Below are 22204 nucleotides of genomic sequence, written 5' to 3' on the forward strand. Positions count from 1 at the left end.
AACCAGTAAACGTTGATTCTAGTGTGAGATTTAGGTTTAACTTGCTTCTGCATCTTGCTAGATAGCTACTGCCAGGACTACTTGAAACAGCTTTGAGGGTGAGATAGGAGATTGACATTTTGTCTTTGATCATAGTGTGATACTAGGTTGCCATTACACAATTGTTAAAACCTTGTTTTTTGTTAACTGCTTGGAGAAAGAAAATCCTTTTTGGGGGTTGTAGTGTAGTGTTTTAGCCTGGGTAATTGATTCTTGCCTATCCTGGGCAATTGATTCTAGTGTGAGATTAGGTTTAGCCTGCTGTTGTATCTAGCTAGGTAGTTACTGCCAGTGGCACTTGAATCACTTTGAGTGGGATAGGTTGATTTGCATTTTGTCATTGATCCTAGTGTGAGACTAAGGTGGCTGCCCGGAGAAGCCTGCAGGCGGCCGCCCTGGGGAGCATCGCTGTGGTTGGCTGGGGCAGCGTGCAAGGGAGCAGTGATCTTCAAGCGGCTCCCCTCTGCTCCCTTGCGCTGTTTAATGATGCTGGGAGAAGGAATATGATGTCATATTCCCGGCATCACTACAGGGAGCAGAGAGGAGTCGCTTGAAGATCACTGCTCCCTCACACGCAGGATGAGCGAGCAGCCCCACTGGACCTCAGGGAAAGTCCACTCAGCTCTCCCAAAGGTAGAGAGGCTGGGTGGATTCAAATTAAAATGGAAAATGTGTGTGTGTGTGTGTTTGTGTGTGTGTATATATGCATGTCCGTGTGTGTATGATTGTCTGTGTGTGTGTGTCTCTCTCTGTAAGTATGTGTGTCTCTCTTTCTGTCAGTATGTGTGTGTGTCTCTCCCTGTCAGTGTGTGTGTGTTCCTGTCAGTGTGTGTGCGTCTCTCTCCCTGTCAGTGTGTGTTTTTCTCCCTGTCAGTGTGTGTGTATGTCTCTCCATGTCAGTGTGTGTGCACGTCTCTCTCCGTCATTGTGTGTGTGTGCGTCTGTCATTGTGTGTGTGTGTCTGGCAGTGTGTGTGTGTCAGTGTCAGAGGTTGTGTCTTCTTGTGTCTGTTTAGGTACCTGCCCCCTCCAATCACGAGAGAGGTGTTTTTACTCACCTTCTTTCCCACGCCATGCCAGTTTTCCGCGGCTTGTCCTGCCTTCATGGGTGAGATAATCAATCTTTCAGATCTCCGCTAAACCAATGCTTTCCTATAGGAAAGCATTGGGAGGATATTGCGCATGTTTTCTATATGTAACATTCAGCACCTCCATGCAGAGCGAGGAGACGCTGAACAAAGGTGCTGCACACTGTGCAGCACGGACACAGGACTCTCTAGTGGCATCTGAGTGACTGTCACTGAAGGTGTTACTAGGCAGCAATGTAAACACTGCTTTTTCTCTGAAAAGGCAGTGTTTACATTGAAAATGCTACAGGGACAGGCTACAGGCACCAGAACAACTATATTAAGCTGTAGGGGTTCTGGTGACTATAGTGTCCCTTTAAGAATTGTATATTTCTCGTAAATGAAACTTCACTTTTTTTAAAAAAAAATAACTCCTTACTTTTTTAGCTGGTCCTAGATTCCAAACAAATTTGTCAAGCCCTGTTTTAATAGGAAACAGAGCTCAACATCATCAATGAAATATCCTAATTTCAAGAAAAAGTTGAGGAAGGCAAAGGGTGGTGTTCTCAAACCCACAATCAGCAGTAGTGCCACGGCTTCTGAGAGTCTAAACACCTCTTCATTAGCCACGAGGACTGCTGACACTTCCACTGCTGCCTCCAGCACCCCCACCACCACTGCTGCCATCACTTTTAGTAGTATTTAGCGTTCAAACATGTTCTCATCTTTTTCATGCTGCAGTAACTTATGTTCAAGCATTACATCTTCTGCATATTTTGGTGCTTGGAGTAAGGGATTGGTGAAACCAGTGGACTTGTTGCATTGCTGATAGAAACATAGAAACATAGAAACATAGAATGTGACAGCAGATAAGAACCATTCGGCCCATCTAGTCTGCCCAGTTTTCTAAATACTTTCATTAGTCCCTGGCCTTATCTTATAGTTAGGATAGCCTTATGCCTATCCCACGCATGCTTAAACTCCTTTACTGTGTTAACCTCTACCACTTCAGCTGGAAGGCTATTCCATGCATCCACTACCCTCTCAGTAAAGTAATACTTCCTGATATTATTTTTAAACCTTTGTCCCTCTAATTTAAGACTATGGCCTCTTGTTGTGGTAGTTTTTCTTCGTTTAAATGTAGTCTCCTCCTTTACTGTGTTGATTCCCTTTATGTATTTAAATGTTTCTATCATATCCCACCTGTCTCGTCTTTCCTCCAAGCTATACATGTTAAGATCCTTTAACCTTTCCTGGTAAGTTTTATCCTGCAATCCATGAACCAGTTTAGTAGCCCTTCTTTGAACTCTCTCTAAGGTATCAATATCCTTCTGAAGATAGGGTCTCCAGTACTGTGTACAGTACTCCAAGTGAGGTCTCACCAGTGTTCTGTACAATGGCATGAGCACTTCCCTCTTTCTACTGCTAATACCTCTCCCTATACAACCCAGCATTCTGCTAGCATTCCCTGCTGCTCTATTACATTGTCTGCCTACCTTTAAGTCATCAGAAATAATCACCCCTAAATCCCTTTCCTCATATGTTGAGGTTAGGACTCTATCAAATATTCTGTACTCTGCCCTTGGGTTTTTACGTCCAAGATGCATTATCTTGCACTTATCCACATTAAATGTCAGTTGCCACAACTCTGACCATTTTTCTAGTTTACCTAAATCATTTTCCATTTGGCTTATCCCTCCTTGAACATCAACCCTGTTACATATCTTAGTATCATCCGCAAAAAGACACACCTTACCATCAAGACCTTCTGCAATATCACTAATAAAAAATATTAAAGAGAATGGGTCCAAGTACAGATCCCTGAGGTACCCCACTGGTGACAAGCCCAAGCTTTGAATATACTCCATTGACTGCAACCCTCTGTTGCCTGTCACTCAGCCACTGCCTTACCCATTCAACAATATTGGAATCCAAACTCAAAGATTGTAGTTTATTGATAAGCCTTCTATGTGCAACAGTGTCAAAAGCCTTACTGAAATCTAGGTAAGCAATGTCTACTGCACCACCCTGATCTATAATTTTAGTTACCCAATCAAAAAAATCAATAAGATTAGTTTGGCATGATCTCCCTGAAGTAAACCCATGTTGTCTCTGATCTTGAAATCCATGTGTTTTTAGATGTTCAACAATCCTATCCTTTAACATGGTTTCCATCACTTTCCCCACTACTGAAGTAAGGCTTACTGGCCTATAGTTGCCCGACTCCTCCCTATTACCTTTCTTGTGAATGGGCACAACATTCGCTAACTTCCAATCTTCTGGGACTACTCCTGTTATCAATGATTGGTTAAATAAATCTGTTAATGGCTTTGCTAGTACACCACTAAGCTCTTTTAATAGCTTTGGGTGTATTCCATCAGGTCCCATTGACTTATTTGTCTTTACTTTTGACAGTTGAAATAGAACCTCTTCCTCTGTAAACTCACATGTAATAAATGAGTCATTTATCCTTTTTCTTAACTGAGGTCCCTTTCCTTCATTTTCATCTGTAAATACCGAACAAAAATATTCATTGAGGCAGTCAGCTAGACCTTTATCCTCCTCTACATACCTTCCTTCTTTTGTTTTTAATCTAACTAATCCTTGTTTTACTTTTCTTTTCTCATTTATGTATCTAAAAAAAGTTTTGTCTCCCTTTTTTACTGACTGTGCTATTTTCTCTTCTGTGTGTGATTTGGAAGCTCTTATAACTTGCTTAGCCTCTTTCTGCCTAATCTTATAGGTCATTCTGTCTTCCTCACTCTGGGTTTTTTTTATAATTACTAAATGCTAACTTTTTGTTTTTTACTATTTTGGCCACATCTGCGGAGTACCACAGTGGTTTCTTGAATTTTTTGCTTTTACTGACAAGCCTAATGCAATTTTCTGTTGCCTTCAGTAGTGCAACTTTTAAATAATCCCATTTCTTTTGGACTCCATTTAAATTGCTCCAGTCTGATAATGACTCCTTTACACATATTCTAATTTTAGAAAAGTCTGTTTTTCTAAAGTCTAAAACTTTTGTTTTTGTGTGGTGTGACTCAGTCACTGTTCTAATATTAAACCACACTGACTGATGATCACTGGATCCTAAACTTTCACCTACAGTAATATCTGATACCAAATCTCCATTTGTTATCACTAAATCTAGTATGGCCTCTTTACGAGTTGGCTCCTCAACGACTTGTTTTAGAGACAATCCCAGTAGGGAGTTTAGAATATGTGTGCTCCTGGCACAAGTAGCTATTTTTGTTTTCCAATTCACATCAGGAAGATTAAAGTCACCCATGATGATAACTTCCCCCTTCATTGTCATTGTAGCTATTTCTTCAACTAGTAGATTATCTAAATCTAGTGATATTATTATTAACTCCACCAACTCTCTTCCCCCTACCATTTGTCAACCAAGTGCTAGTGTAAAGACTAGGATTTATAAGGTAGCTAGTGTCAGCTCTTATTCCATTTAGTGACAACAGAAAATTTTGGCCACAGTAATGCCAGTTTGAGACTGGTTCACCCACCTAAAAAACTGTTGAATTCCTGTAAAACAGTGGATTTCTTGCTGTTGGTACATTTCACACCAGCAGTGGTTAGGAAGCTGAAAGATCAGCTGAATGATTATCTGAAAAAAACGAGTTGTTAATTTCCCTGAACTGATGCTAGCTTTCCTGTGTGATCCTAGGATTATGGGGGAAAATGGAAATCTGACCCAACAGCCTGACATGTTTGAGGGACAGACTTTTTTATCATGGTCCATGATTTGCAGTAAAAGAGAGGCATGTTGGTTGAGAAAGATGTGTACATTTAACCTACATTTAACCTATGTTGTCATTGTCCAGCAATGCTGGCAGCAAGACAGAAGAGTGGAGAAACTATGTTTTGGGTTTGAGTTGCTAGCAGTTTGAGGGGAGTATTTGAATCAGCAGGCAGCTGAAGGAAGCGTAGTGCCTTAGGAGTGAGTGGTGAATTGAATTTTAGCTAGCAAATGATGATGCTTCAAGTATCATAATGAAGAGCAGGGTAAACGATCTTGAAAACAATTAATTTAACATAGGCTATATTGTATCAATCAGTTGTGAGGACATATGTGAGCATTATGGATTCAGAATATTCCCTGTAACAGAAGTCTTTTGCTCATTTTGGACAGTGTTCAGTAGACATGACAATAGCTGCTGGCCAACCAGACACAGAGCAGGTAACTCACTCTTCTTCTCATCTCAGTAGTTTAAGAGAGTCATCAGTAAGAAGCAAAGCTTGTTCAGTCAGATAAGCAGATCCATGTTGCTTTAATTTAACTGGTGCCATGGCATTCACCTTCCATTTTTATATAAGTATTATGGAAGATCAAAGAATAATCTGATCTCCAAATACCGATATCCTCCCTCATATATAGAGTTATTGGAAAAAGAAAGCACACCCTCTCTGAATTCCATGGTTTTACATATCAGAACATAATAACAATCATCTGTTCCTTAGTAGGTCTTAAAATTAGGTAAATACAACCTGAGATGAACAATGACACAATACTTATTACACCGCGTCAGTATTTAAAAAAAATAAAGCCAAAATTGAGAAGCCATGTGTGAAAAACACATCATTGTTTTTGGCCACTCTTCTTTACAACGTTGCTTCAGGTCATTGAGGTTTGCTGCTATTTGTTAATACACAACTCTCTTAAGAACCTGCCACAGTATTTCAATCAGGTTGATGTCTATACTTTGACTGGGCCATTGCAACACCTTGATTCTCTTTTTTATTTTATTTTTGCCATTCTGTTGTAGATTTTCTTGTTTGCTTGGGATCATTGTCCTGTTGCATGACCTAATTTAAGCCAAGTTTTTGCTGTTGGACAGATGGCCTCACATTTGACTCTAGAATACTTAGATATACCGAGAGGTTTGTGGTTTACTCAATGAATGCAAGGTTCCAAAGTCCTGTGACCGCAAAACAAGCCAAAATTATCACCCCTCCACCACCGTGCTTGACAGTTAGTATGAGATGTTGGTTCTGATATGTTGTGTTTGGTTTTTCGCCAACACAGCTCTGTGTATTATGGCCAAACATCTCCACTTTGGTTTCGCCTGTCCAAAGGACGTTGTTCCAGACATCTTGTGATTTGTACTGATGCAACTTTGCAATCCTAAACTGTGCTGCCATGTTCTTTTTAGAGAGAAGAGCCTTTCTCCTGGTAACACTTCCAAACAAACCATACTTGTTCATACATTTTCTACTTGTACCTAACTGTACTGTCATCAGCTTTAATATTAAACATGAGGCCTACAGAGTCTGTAACTCTTACTTTTTCTTTTTTTTTTTGCAATTTCTCTGAGCATTGCATGGTCCGACCGTGGGGTTAATTTTCTGGGACATCCACTCCTGGGAAGATTGGCAACTGTCTTGAATATTTTCCACTTTTTAATATTTTTTCTCACTGTAGAATGATTGACTTTAAATTATTTGGAAATTACTTTCTAACCCTTCCCAGTTCAATGGGCAGCAACGATTGTTTCTCTTAAATCATTGCTGAGGTTGTTCCGCCTTGGCATTGTGTTACCACACACCTGAATGCACCACACCAGCAAACTGCTAAAATGTATGCTTTTACAGAGGTAATCACACTTGCTGATGATTAATTAATCAAGGGAATTTGATTATCAGCACCTGTCTGCTACTTAGCCTCCTAATTCCTATGGAAGCAGTAAGGATTTACTAAATTTTTCATATTTGGCTTTTCAATTTTGTCTTTATTTTTGTTAAATAAATTATGACATTCTATAATATGTCATGCATTCTTGTTCATTTAAAGTTGTATTTACCTAATTTTAAGCCCTGCTAAGGAACAGATGATTGTTATTATGTCATGATATGTAAAACCACAGAATTCAAAGAGGGCGTACTTTCTCTTTCCCATGACTCCCTTTATAAGACAAATATATCTGGCCACCAAGCTATAACAAATAACCACCTGTCCCAACAAGTTCCATATATTGAAATACAAATGCTTATTAATATATCCTACCTACAGATTTAAATATTATTGTAAAGGAAGAGTTTCCAATAACCTTGCAACCTAAAATCTTGCTGGGTAATTTTTAGGGGTGTTTTTGACATCAGCCTGATAATGTTTATTTGGGGACCAGTTTCAGGCCCTCTATGTGTTTGTGTGTGGTTCCTGAGGGCTTGGTGACCTGATAATTAAAGGGACACTATAGTCATCAAAACAACTTAAGCTGAATTAAGCAGTTTTGGTGTATAGATCCTGCCCCTGAAGTCTCATTGCTCAATTCTCCACCATTTATGAGTTAAATCACTTTTGTTTCTATGTTTGCAGGCGTAGCCACACCTCCACTGACTGTGACTCACATAGCCTGCATGAAAAGAAATGGTTTCACTTTCAATCAGATGTAGCTTACTTTAAAAGTTTTAATTTCCTGCTCTGTAAATTGAACTTTAATTACATACAAAAGGCTCCTGCAGAGTCTAGAAAGCTAAAAACAGAGCAGGAGATATGAAAGTCTAAATTAAACATTATTTTCAATACAGGAAGAGTAAACATTAGACGACTCTTTGCAGGAAGTGTTGGAAGGCTGTGTAAATCACATACAGGGAGTGGCTAGGGCTCTATAAACAAAGTGGTTTAACTCCAAAATGGCAGAGAATTGAGCAGTGAGACTGCAGCGGCATGATCTACACACCAAAACGGCTTCATTGAGCTAAAGTTGTTTTGGTGACCCTTTAAGTTAGGCTGTTCTAGACTCATGGAAATTAGAGATCGACAGATATTGATTTTTTTAGAGCCGATACCGATAATCTGTGAACTTTTAGGTCGATAGCCGATAACTTACTGATACCGATATTCTGTACATTTACCATTTTAAAAATTATAAACTATTTCTACACAAATCTACTGTTAACTGAACATGTGTATTATTTATTTATTAACAAAATATACATGCCAGTCAGAATTTTTTATGTTTTCAAGAATACATGGGTGTGGAGTGGATGCGGTGAGAGTATTTGATTAGTGAATGCAGTATGTGTGTGTTTGTTTAGTGGATACAGTGTATGTTTGTGTAGTGGATGCAGTGTGTGTGTTTGCGTAGTGCGTGTTTATGTAGTGTGTATATAATGAATGCAGAGTGTGTGTGTAGTGTGTATAGTGAATGCAGCAAGTGATTGTGTAGTGTGTATGCAATGATGACAGAGTGTGTGTTTGTGTAGTGTATGTATAGTGAAAGCAGTGTGTTTGTGTAGTGTGTGTATAGTGGATGCAGTGTGTGTGTTTTTGTAATGTGTATATAATGAATGCAGTGTGTGTTTGTGTAGTGTGTATATAATAAATGCAGAGTGTATGTCTGTGTAGTGTGTGTATAGTGAATGCAGTGTGTGTGTTTGTGTAATGTGTATATAGTGAATGCAGTGTGTGTTTGTTTAGTGTGTATATAATAAACGCAGTGTGTGTGTTTGTGTAGTGTTTGTATAGTGAGTGAATGCAATGTGTAGTGTGTTTGTGTAGTGTGTGTATATAATGAATGCAGAGTGTGTGTGTTTGTGCAGTGAGTGTTTGTGTAGGTATGCAAAGTGTGTAAAATAGGGGGGGGGGATTTTTATTTGTTTAACTTTTTAACTTTTTTTCTTTTTTTTACATTTAGTTTTAGTCCCCCCTCCCTGCTTCTTACCTGGCCAGGGAGGGGGATATGGCATTCCCTGGGGGGCCCTCAGCAGTCCTGGGGGTCCCAGCACAGTCTTACTTACCTTCCCAGAAGCTCCCTTCAGCTCCCCTGTCTAACTCTCATGGCCTGTGTAACCCATGGCAATGCTCTGACGGCCTCGAGACTCGCAAGAGTTAAACAGAGGAGCTGAAGGGAGCTGCTGGGAAGGTAAGTAAGAGTGTGCTGGGACCCCCAGGACGGCCATTGGCCCCTCAGGACCCTGATGGGGGCCCTGTTCTGCATTATTAGCAATATCGGTATCTTTAGTGGCCGATACTGATATTGCTGAAAATACAGAATAGATAAATAATACAACTAATGAGGTCAGATGGCTCCCCAGAAAAAGGAGGCGCTGTACCCCACCGGAATTACCTCTAAATGAAAAAAATCATCTTATAGGTAATTAATTTTATTATAAATTGACATACAAAATAGGTGCAACAAAAAGTGATAAGCAATAATCACTATCAATTAAAAAGGAGGGGAACCCTACATAGCTCAGTGTCAATTGTAGTAAAAAATAGAAACAGTGTGAGCTACTAAAATGAAATTTAATCTATATCCCAGATTGGTATGTATCAAAAACAACTAAGTATCAAATTCAAGTGAACGGGATATAGTATTAGAAGGGAGAAGCACTACACATTTAAAACAATTCACCTCTACAGTAGCCACAAACAGCCACAGGTCTACAAAGAAATCCTGTTGGGAAGTGCTCAAACTCCAAGGGGTTAAATTGAGTAAGTAGATGTAATTAAAAGACTTGTTTATGTAGGAAAATCCTCTGGCTATAATTAGTTGCAAAGCTGGTAGAGATAGAAAGTAACAAGTAAATCCCATCAATCCCCACAGTACTGAAGTAGATTATGTGGTTTATACAGGAAAAGTCCTGAAGATAACTCCAGACCCGATTCTGGTGCTGAATGGGTTAAGTTTAAAACTAAGGAAGCCCTAGGTACTAGTAGTTCACAATTTATTGGTTAAAGTATTACTTCATGTAGAAGATTTATGTAAACTCAATATTAGATGTAAGAGTAAAACAAAATACCCGAACATAAATCAACATGAAATAGTCCTAGTGCGGCTATATTTAGTTGCACAGCTGGTAGAGATAGAAAAAGAGCAACTGAAATAAATTCTATCAATACCCACAGTACTGAGGTAGATTCTGTGGTTTATACAGGAAAAGTCCTGAAGATAACTCCAGACCCGATACTGGTGCTGAATGGGTTACGTTTAAAACTAAGAAAACCCTAGGTACTAGTAGCTCACAATTTATTGGTTTACGTATTACTTTATATAGAGCATTTATCTAAACTCAATGTTAGATGCAAGGGTAAAACAAAATGCTTAAACATAAATAAAGTGATATAGTCTTAATGGATAACTCCCAACAGCAGAGAGACAGAGCATAAAGGCAGTATCGGGAAGGAAGAGGGGAAAAAAAGGGGTGGGGGTAAGTAATAACACAGCTAGGGTGTAGGTATATATTCCTATAAATTATACATGAAGCTGGAGAAAAACTATGTTATCCAGACCTATCTACCCTAGAGTACAGCTGCTTCTTGTATTAAGGTTAAATCTAGACTATGTAGATCATAGCCCCAGGAAAATATAAAATCAAGTAAATCTCGTATTAGTGCATCAGCACATAGGCTTGACACGCGTTTCGGCATAACTATCCACCTTTATCAAGAGCTCAATTGCTACTGCATTGTGCCAACATTTAAAGGAGGTGTTGTACCTCCCCCTCTATGGGGTTCACCAATCAGAGTGATATGACATTATCTAGTGGGACGCTTCTCCCTAGTTGAATGTCCCACCAATCCCCGGGCTTATATCAAACAAGGGGGCGGGGTTCAGTCAAAACGACCAGCCCCCTATCACAACCCCATTCAGCTCACTTTAGTTAACCCCTGATGTGCTTAAGAATGTACAATGGAGGGGCATATCGCCCCCAAGATCAGTTTGTATTAGTGCATTTTTATTACCCATCGCCTATTAATCAACAAGTGCTCATCAGGGAACATTGCAGAAAGTCCCAGGAGCTATCCTAATGGTGTAAGGATGTTAATCCGAATGATTGTGTAAATAATATATTTATAGGGTTAAAACCTTCTGTGAACCCCTGATGGTTTTAGGAAAATACAATGAAGGAGCATATCACCCCAAAATTCTATGTGTATGAATACACTTCTATTAACCATCGTCCATTATTCAACGAGTGCTCATAGGAGAAGTTACTGAAGGTCCTAAAGATTATCCTATTATTCTAGGGACGTTAATACAAGCTGTTGTATAAACAGTATATTTGTAAAGTATAAAGTTAGAAGCATGGACCCAGAATAATGTTAATGTCCATAGTTCAATACCTCAGAAGGTGAAAGGGAAATCAGGGAACTATATGGAATCTACTCATACGTTAGCACATTATTAAATTACCTATGGTATAATATGGTAGTAAAATATATTTGGGGGAGCTCATTTTGTTTACTGCCGATAAAATTCATGCAAAAATTAAAGTTAAAACACGGTATATATTTACATATTAATTTACCATCTAGATGATCAAGATCAGGATCTCGTAAATAAATACTATAAAGAAAGCAGGTTAGCTCAGAAACAAAGTTGTTAAATTTCTCTGTGGTACCCTGCCACACCACTAGGATGTCATCTATATAGCTTTTCCATAGATGAATCTTAGATTGGTGTTGGGCCAGGGTATCCGTTGTCGTGAGATGCTCCTCCCACCAACCCAGGTGAAGGTTGGCATATGACGGAGCACAAGCTGTCCCCATAGCGGTGCCCCTCACCTGGTGGTAGAATTTGTTGTGGAACAAAAATTAATTATGCAACAAAACAAAACCCAATAATTGCAGTGTGAATGCTGTGTGTGCTTGGTAATTGGGCCCCCTCTGGTCTAGGTAGAATTTTACATGTGATAACAAGCACACGGACACCCGTGAAAAAAATATATAATAAAAAACTTAGCTGATAGGTACACTGCTTCCCAAGGTTATCTCCCAGCTGATAACCGTATAACAGAACTGTGTAATTGATGGGCTATTTTGGGTATCTGCTAGTGTACCTATAAAGAAGGACAAAACATAGTGCAAATATTGCTACAAAACTATTTAAAACTTTCAGTGGTTAATATGCACTCACATATTCCAGGCAAATTAAGCGTGTTATGGGTGCCTCCCCTTGATGGAAATGGTTTTTTTTTGTCTTTTTGATTTTCCCTCCTCCAGTGATAGCCAATATGGGATCCAGGTCAGCCAAAGATTCCAAGGAAACAGCAACCAAAACGGAATACTCCAAAGGCAATTTATTCACTTACAAGGATTTTAAGAGGGTGTACAAAATTGAAATAAAATAATAAAAACAAATATAGATAAAAGGTATTGGTCCTATGCGTTTCGTCCTTATACAAAACAGGACTTCCTCAGGGACCTCTTTCAACAATTATCCAGTAATAGGTACATCAAATAAAAACAGCACAGGGTGCTGTTTTTATTTGATGTACCTATTACTGGATAATTGTTGAAAGAGGTCCCTGAGGAAGTCCTGTTTTGTATAAGGACGAAACGCATAGGACCAATACCGTTTATCTATATTTGTTTTTATTATTTTATTTCAATTTTGTACACCCTCTTAAAATCCTTGTAAGTGAATAAATTGCCTTTGGAGTATTCCGTTTTGGTTGCTGTTTCCTTGGAATCTTTGGCTGACCTGGATCCCATATTGGCTATCACTGGAGGAGGGAAAATCAAAAAGACAAAAAAACCCCATTTCCATCAAGGGGAGGCACCCATAACACGCTTAATTTGCCTGGAATATGTGAGTGCATATTAACCACTGAAAGTTTTAAATAGTTTTGTAGCAATATTTGCACTATGTTTTGTCCTTCTTTATAGGTACACTAGCAGATACCCAAAATAGCCCATCAATTACACAGAATTTTACATGTGCCAGCCCTTTATCGTGCAGGATAGAGGATTAAAGGGACTCCACGTCCAGAGTACATAGACATGCTTTCTCTGGTAGCCTTAGACTGGAGAGGAGGTTCAGTGCTTGCTTGGTCCCTGATATAGGAGGGTAAATTATTTACAAACGGTCTTAAAATCCTGTCTATATAGAGACTCCCATTTTGGGTTATATTGTCCACCCCAGAAACAATGGGGCGAACAGGTGGTTCTTGAAGGCTCTTATGGACTTTAAGCAAGCAGTAAAAGGTGCTATCCTTAGGTGACGGTTTAGAATAAATTCGTATTCGTCACCCGATAGCAACCCTTCACTGCGGCCATCGTCCAAAATCTCCTTGTATATCTTGTAGGATCTGATTTCAGGACATTATGTGTTTCAACTTCATCAAGCACTTTATGGACCATCTTCACGTAATTACTTGAATCCACCAGATTTCCCCCTTTATCGGCTGGTTTCACAGTTATACTATCGTCCTCTTTCAAAGACCTTAATGTCAGTTGTTCCCTTCTTGGAAGGTTGTTGTTAGGATGTAATTCCAAAGATTTCATGTTTATCCTATCAATCTCATTCCTTACTGCTTCCAAGAAGAGTTCAATGTTTCTGAAGCCGCTTAAACTGGGGGGTAAACCTGCTCTTTGGTTTTAATTCAGTGTGGTTAGGAGTCATCTGTCCATCATTCTCATCCAGGAGGGACACCAAAGTTGTTAGGCAATCATAGTCCCTACCAAATAGCCCAAGGGATCTAGCACTTCTCTCTATGCGCAGTTGATGGTACTTATGTAATGCAAGTTGACGCACAAAGAGGTTCAAATCTTTGACCCAGGTGACCCTATCATAGGTTGGTGTCGGGACAAATTAAAGCCCTCTTTCCAATACTTTAAGATGATGGTGACTTAGGTGGCATGTGGATAAGTTAATGACATGGAGTTTAGTAGTACATGTGGTTGACAATTGAAAATCAGTGTTTAGTATCTCCTTTTTCCTCCCCCTCCCCTACTGTTCCGTGTTTGGTTTCGAGTTCTGTATGTTGGATACTCGTCCTGTGGGCCCTGTGATAAAAATTCACCCCTTTCTTAAGGATGCTTCTAGGGTTGCTTACACCTAAAGAGTTGGGAGTCTGAAGCTGGGGATGCGGCTGCAATGAAGTCCCTGGACTATTTGATTCTACATCTGAGGAGTCATAATCAGACGTCATGTTGTTCTCAGAGTTAAGCCGGGTTCGGTTAGTAAAGAGTTTATAGACATTTAATGTCTGGTAAGCTCTTGAATCTCGCACAAACTTATGATGTTTCCTAGCTTTTAATGAGTTTTGAGATCTGTCCAAGTTTTGTTTCAACCTTGTTTCTTGGTGACCAAAGGTAGGGTCAGTTTGAAACTGATTGACTTTATCAATCTCAACACCCAGCTTAGAATTAATGTTATCGAGTTTCTCTTTCTTGAATTTGCATAAAAATACAGAATATCGGCCGATAATATCGGCCAGACCGATAATCGGTCGATCCCGAAAAGATATATTGACTAAAAGTAATTTACACTCGCCAATGCTTTGTCTCTTCCTAGCACAATGGCATGCAATGATACACACACAGTAAGTATGCATAAACAGACATACACACTTTTACACAGTGTGCACACACTGCTATACACACAGACTCAGTGTGCACAATACTATGCACACACTTATTCAGACAATCTACACACAATGACACACTGCTTTATACAGTATACACACAATAACACAATACTATACACTCACTCAGACACAGTATACTCATATTGCCACAAATACACACAGTATACATAGTAGTACATAGTATTTTTTTAATGATACATTTTATGAGAATAAAAAAATAAATATTTTTTTCCTTTTATCACTCCTTGTGATGTCATATATGCAATTCCGTATGCAAATTAGAATGGCTGGTATTTTATTTTCCAAGAAATGTGTTTGTCTATAACTGTGTGTACCTGTTTGGGTCTGCCTATGCCTGTATGTGCTTGTCTGTGACTGTGTATCTGTCAGTGTGTGCATGTCTGTGCTTATGTGTGCCTTTGTAGCTACAAGTGTGTGCCTGTCTGGGTCTGCCTATGCCTGTATTTGCTTGTCTGTGGCTGTATGTATCTCTCTTTGTGTGCAAGTGTTCTTGTCTGTGCTTATGTTTGCCTGTGTACCTATACGTGTGTGTCTGTCTGTGCCTTTCTGTGTCTGTGTGCATGTTTATGCCTGTCTGTGTATGTTTGTGTGTCAGTCAGTGCCTTTGTGTGCTTTTCTCTGTGTGTCTGTCTGCTCGTCCTTGTCTATGTTTGTATGTGTATTTGCGTGAGTCTGTAAGTAACTGTGAGCGTGTCAAGAGATGTGTGAAGGGATGAAAATGGGGAGGGGCAGCAGTGGAAGCTTTAGGAACATTTTTGACCCTCCATTCACAAAGAGAGATGCCAAATGCCCTTCCATGATTGTTGCTTGCATTAAAATATTTGGGCAAGAGGACCCAAACTCATTTTCAGTATATGGTAAAGGGGCAAGAGTATTGTGTGGCTCTTGGCTCTTAACTCCTTTGCACATGAGATAACAGACAAGGGTAGTTTTTTTTACGTTTCCATTTCCTTGTCTCGTATGTGATTAAATTTTGCTTGTAATTATTAATGTTATCATGAAGTTAAGTTGTTATTTCACAAACCATGCACTCTCATAATATCAGAAAAAAACATGTTTCAGTGCTTCTTTTAAAATGCAGACTAAGCACACTGAACAATTTATATGTTTGTTTCAGGAGATAAATGAACGATTTACATCCAGTCATGCATAAAGATCAAAAGTGACGAATTCCAGATTCTTAGGACAATATAGTCTTGCTCAGCTGATTATTTTTTCCAAGCCCACAAAGCTGACTAAGGAGTCTGGTTAAAATGATAAAACAGCTCCATCTAGTGTTAACAATAGACAACTACAGTCATCGTCTAGTTTTGGAAGAAATAAGAGATATACAAGGAGCAAAGCTTGCAGACTGATTTGTGGCACTGAACATGATATGAGGTTATTGATTTAAGTGTATTAATAGATGTTGATTATTTGTGAATTTCATTATGAAAGTGATGAGAATAAATTCTTTGGAGAAAATGAAATTACAAACTGCTTCAAAAATGTTAATACTTTGTAAATAACAAAAATAAAATAATGAGCATACTTAGCTCTGCAAGTGATATCTCTAAATTAGAGTGGTATTTAATTTTAAAATACAATCTTCAGTAACAAAGCCTGGTATTGGTAATTTAGTTTAGCTAAAAAAACAAAACTGCAGTGTGCAAAAATGGTAAGTTTCCTATACGGCGCTAGTTCTAGAGTCTTAATCCTGATTTAAAACTGCCCGCGGCTGTTACATTTTTACCCCTCGATGCCCTATGGGAGAGAGTAAAGAGTATTCAAGCTAATGGCTAATACTAGCCTAACAGCTAAAAAAAAATACCAACTTATCAGTTTGGATATATTAAAACCCTCCTACGGCATATCCTCACCAAATTTAAAAAAGTAAAGTACACACAAATACATTGAACACATTTAAACCTCTGTGAGTAAGACTCTGAAAACTGGTGCATGGCATCCTCCGCCCACCCAAAATAAAAAACAAATTGGGGTCCACAAGCCGCTTAGTCCAACAGAGGATCATGGGATTTCAAGAGGACCAATAGGGCCAGAGTATCAGCAAACTCTTCAGCACTAATAAGATAAACCGCCACCTTTGAAATCGAAGGCGTCACAGTTTGACACATGCGATGAAAGCACCTGTGTCCTCATTTCATATGTATTCTAATTATCCATACAGAACAAAATTCCACAAATTCACACGATTAAATATACCATAAACACGCATAGCTATATAAAAATTGTGCACAAGTTATTTATTTTATTATCACTTATTATCACACATTATCTCCAGAATGTAATTTCAGTGATTTTAAAAATCCAAGTATAGTATTTCTGTTCTCCTTATAAACAATGTCTAAATGTATTATACCTCCTATGAGGTGCCCATATCAGTTATTGCCTTTTACAAATCTTTGGGTTTCTTTATCTAAGGTTAAATTAAGTATTTTGCAGTTTTTCAGTTGTTCTTGCATACTTCATAAATAGTATTCTATTTGGCTGTCCAGAGCAGAGTCTGTTACTTGACATACTCAGAATTATTATACGAAGTATACTGGTAGTGCCAAATTGACCTCTAGATGGTTTGCCATGGCACAGCCGCTTTTATACCAGAATATGGAAGTTCAAGAATTCTAGGAGCTGCCACATCTGGGGGAGCAGGTTTAATTTTTATATTCTTGCAATTTGTTTGTTGCTTTTTGGGAGATATAATCAAGAAAGCAAAATTGCAGGGGTTGCCATGTTTTGTATCAACATATATGCTGTCATCATGCTTTGAGCTTAACATGAAAAGGTCGGCCAAGCGCTGTATAGAAATCATATCCTACCCAATGAAGATCAGTGTAACTACTTATTGCATTAAATTAATTCTACATTCGGCCTGGTGTAATTATTAAATTAAAAATAATATACGGTATGCTGATAGTGACAGGGACAGTTTCTCAACTTTCAATAACACATTTTGACGAGACTGGACAAACCAGGCAATTTTTGCACCCTTCAATGCACACTTTGACATTATGCAGGACTTTTGTGAGTGTACATATAAAAAAAGATAATGTACATATCTTATATGCCTTTTTCTAAGATGCCACTGTGTCCACCCCCTCTCCCCCCCCCACCACCACCCCCTCCCCACATTTACTCATCGCAATGAACATGTTACTTAATAATTTGCAATCTTAAAATATGGGTTGTGTGACAAATTAAGCTTAATACACCAAATTTTCAAGATAAATTACAAAAACATAATATGTGTATTATTTTTGCCCAAACACAAGATTTCTAGATTGAACATCTGGACCGTAGAACTTTAGCAAACTCTGTCAAGTGCAGAATGAAGGCTTCTCAGATCATCGTTTATTTGACTAAGAATATTCTTAACTTTTTGGAGAGAATCGAGAACTTGAATACTGCTGGTAAAAGGGTCATAATGAAGGGAGAATGGTTTCTTCATCTTCATAGCATATTCTCTGTAGAGGGAAAAAAGAAAATGTAAGAATTCTTAATTCCAGTATTGGTATAATTTGTCCAGTCAAAATCTTTTATAAAATGCAGCAATTGTGCGTTTTCAAATTGGTTCCTGTTACATTAGAATTTGTTTACAAAACACTATTTATAGTAGTTAGGAATGGATTGGACTAATCGCTGCACTTTAAAGAATGGTGGTGACCTGGCAAAAACTATTGGTGCTACTCACCCACAACTAACTTAGTCAATAATTATACTTTCTTCTATAAATAAAACATAAGGAAGAAGTGAAGGTGAAAATTATGCACTTTCAAAATATCTTGAAAGGTCTTGCCAGAACGCCAGGATCAAATTTTTTTTAAAAGAGAAATTCTAAGCACCAACAAATTTAGATTAACGAAGTGGTTTTGGTGTATAGATCCATCCTCTTGCAGTCTCACTGCTCAATTCGCTGTCATTTCTGAGTTATCTTATTTTTTTCTGTTGATACAGCCCTAGTCACATCTTCCTTGACTGTAAACTCACTCAGCCAATATACAAAATTGTTTAATTTTAATCAGCACAGTATGTTTATTTAAGAGGTTTTTATATCCTGCTCTGTAAATTGAAGTTTATTGACATATAGGGGCTCCTGAAGGCTCTAGAAGGTTATTAACAAAGCAGAAGATAAGAAATTCTAAACTAAACAGACTGGACATTTAAACATCTCTCTTTGCATGAAGTGTTTAGATAAGCTGTATAGGTCATATGCAGGGAGGTGTGGATAGGGTTGTATAAACAAAGTGATTTAAGTCTTATATGGAAGAGATTTGAGCAGTGAGACTTCAGGGGCATGAGCTATACAGCAAAACTGCTTCATTAACCCCTTAAGGACCAAACTTCTGGAATAAAAGGGAATCATGACGTGTCACACATGTCATGTGTCCTTAAGGGGTTAAAGGGGCTCTATAGTCACCAGAACAAATACAGCTTATTGTATTTGTTCTGGTGAGTATAATCATTCCCTTCAGGCTTTTTGCAGTAAACACTGTCTTTTCTGAGATAATGCAGTGTTTACATTACAGCCTAGTGATACCTCCACTGGCCACTACTCATATGGCTGCTAGAGGTGCTTCCTGGGGCAGTGCTGCACAGTGAGCAGCACTGCCATTCAGTGTCTTCACTCTCTTTCCTCATAGAGATGCATTGATTCAATTAATCATGAGGAGATGCTGATTGGCCAAGGCTGTGTTTGACTTGTGCTGGCTCTGCCCCTAATCTGCTTCCTTTACAGTCTCAGTCAATCCTATGGGTAAGTACATTAATTGGCTCAAACCACCACTTCTGATGATGTCAGCAGACAAGAGGCAGGTCAGAGGAAAATAGGGGCAGAGCCAGCAGCTGCAGGCTTGAATAAGTGAGTAAGCATAATAAGTAAGATTTTACTATATTTAGGGAGGTGAGGGGGGTGAAAGGGGGGGGGGGAGCGGGGCACAGGCACTATATTGTAATTTTAACACTAAAGTGTCCTTTAAATAATGTATGCAACATGATTTTTCTTTGTGTGTGATCTGAGTGAGAATGGGCCTAGATAGTATTCAGCTTTACATTTTAACAAATGTAAATGTCGGGGTCGATAGGGGTTCAATTTAAGACTGAGCCAAAGGCAGATCTAGAATAAGGTTAGATACCCCATCACCCAAGCAGCTAAGGGAATTTAAGGTCATATTTATTTATATATTTTAAATTTTTATGACTTTGTAGGTAGCTGTATATCAGCCATGTTCCAGGAAGCCTTCCATCATACACTAATCCCCTACTGTTGGAGACAGAGATGTCACAGCAGTGACAGACTTGTGTTTCAGCTGCCTGTCACTGCTCCGTCCTGCGTGTGGAATTCATTCATGTATACAGAGCTTGCCCTGGGTGGTGGGAATGTGCCATATTAAATCCCACTGGCAGGATGGAGCAGTGACAGGCAGTAGGAATACAGACCTTTTACTGCTTCAGAACCTGCTACACCAGGATAGAGGCAGCAGCTTCCTGAAACACAGGTGTGAATAACAATGTGACTGGTGTCGTGACAACAGTTTAACATTTTATTGTTTGAGGAAATAGTGGGAAATGGGAAGAATAATGAGGAAAAGCACGAAAAGGAAGAAATGCTGCAATAGGGAGTGATATTAGACAGAACGGAATGCTAGATGGAGATGGAAGAGGGGATAGAGATAAGATCAAGACAGGTAATTATTAGAGTAGAGGGAGTAAAGGCGAACCAAAGCATTCCAATATCAGAGTACCACTGCACTGAGACATTATTCACCCCTGTATTTAGCAATGTTACCCTGTGATTGGGAATGGGCAGACACAGCAGATGGATTAGCCATGCTATCTCCTGTCCCTTGGCTTTTCATATGTTCATCTTTCCCCCAAGATCTATTTTGGGAGGTGCACAGTCCCTGTTAAAGAGTGGCCATACCCACCAAAGGGTGACCAGCACCCCAGCCCTAAAATTGTGCGATAGCCTTACATACAGATTATCTGACAATCCTTTACCAACATCACAGTTTCATAGATGCACAATATGGACCCCTTTAGGGTCCTTGCAATGCTACTCTGATGACTTAGAGTTATCAGTGTAGATTGTCCGCGCTTATAGAGCCCTGGACAATCTTAATCTAGCTCTATACACACTGGCCTCTGCAGCACTTCTGTTATTTTCCGGTGATGTACCAGGCATGTGCTTGGTCATCTTACAAAACACCGTACAAGCACTGTACCATCTAGGTATTTTCTTCCATAGTGCTGTATGCAGACATGACCCTTCCTGGAACTGGTACACACAACATTATGTGTCCAGACTGTCTCACATATCATGGATATGGGACAGGCTACTCTTTAATAACTCAACTATAGGTTATATTAAATAAAATCCCTAGAAATTAAATTTTCACTTGTGGCCATTCTATCTCCATTGAGAAAAGGTGGTGATCATTTTATTTATTTATTTATTACAAAAAAGAGAACACGTTTGGATCTTTACTCTCATCTCTATGTGACCTAAAGGCGTTAATTGGGAATGTGTTCTTGATTCAGCTTTGTGACAATATTCTCCCTCGGGATATTGTCAAAGGAAAGGTTTTTTTTTTACAGTAAGAACAAAAAGCATGTGGAATTCTCTGCCTGGAGAGGTAGTTTTATCAGAGTCCATACAGATGATTAAATCGCAATTGGATAAATACTTGCAAAAACATAGTATTCAGGGATATAATTTCTAATTAGTGGGATAATAGCATCTTGATCAAATAAGAGATCTGACCTCCATTCTGGGGTCAAAAAGGATTTTTTCCTAGTTTCTTGCAAAATTGGAAATACTTCAGACTAGGTTTTTTGCCTTCTTTTCGATCAACAGCAAAAACAGATGCGAGAAAGGCTGAACTAGATGGATGCATGTCTCTTTTCAGCTATGTAACTACGTAACATATACATTTTAAAATTTTTGGTTCTTTTATCCCACAAGTGGCATTGGGTCTTTATCCCCCCTACACCAGCTCCTTTTATTTTCCTGTCTATTTTGACTCAATAAATGACAGCCTTTATTGCATTATTCATAGATGCCTGTTATTAATTTGTTCTTTGGATTTCCCCGTAAATGTCACTAAAATACCAATAATCTGCAACATGTCCCGGGCTTGTATTTGGTGTATATCAAAACTAAATAAGCAGAGATTGACAGAGAAGGATTAAAGATCCCACTGGGTTCTAGGTGGGTTACCAGTTTGCCCCCATCCATTTTCACATAGGGATGGATAATGGGACCAAGGAAATTCTAATGTCTAACCCCGGGCCATAGGCTGCTGCCTAGGCTTATCCTGCTCTATAGAATTTTATTATGTATTTCTTTTTTTTTTAACAGGAACATATATTTTAAGAATGCGGATTAAGGAAACAACCTGTCAGCATTTTGGCATCACTCTTGACACATAAAAGGGTTGTCTTAAACTTGACAAAGACCCAGGAGAGGATCAAAACGTTGTCTGCTCTCTGTTGTGGCACAATACAATCGGACACAATTCAGTGAAGAAGACATTGCAGTTTGTGTTTATTTCTGTGAGGATCAACGATTAAACAGGATCATTATGTAACTTGTTCTCTATGCTTCTGTGGTACATGTTTAGTTCCTAACGCGCGATTACTTTTTCTTAAACTTTAGCAATATTGGTACAAGTTAAACCAAGGGTATACAGCTGAAACCCCTGAGCTTGTTCCTTCTCTCATCTTAGGGAACAAACACAGAGGCAGTGGGGC

At 38.8% G+C, this 22204-nt stretch overlaps 1 protein-coding gene across 1 annotated transcript in view; it reads right to left on the minus strand.

Moving 5' to 3' along the window:
* Positions 1 to 17644: 17644 nt before the first annotated feature.
* Positions 17645 to 22204, minus strand: part of LOC134602376 (tyrosine 3-monooxygenase-like) — a 51834-nt gene continuing 47274 nt past the window's right edge. The window contains exon 12 of the mRNA XM_063447207.1: positions 17645 to 17919. Coding sequence (XP_063303277.1) covers positions 17760 to 17919 — 160 coding nt within the window. The 3' untranslated portion in view covers positions 17645 to 17759. The remainder of the gene's footprint in view (positions 17920 to 22204) is intronic.

Source organism: Pelobates fuscus, chromosome 3 (assembly GCF_036172605.1).
Source record: "Pelobates fuscus isolate aPelFus1 chromosome 3, aPelFus1.pri, whole genome shotgun sequence".
NCBI classification, from domain to species: domain Eukaryota; kingdom Metazoa; phylum Chordata; class Amphibia; order Anura; family Pelobatidae; genus Pelobates; species Pelobates fuscus.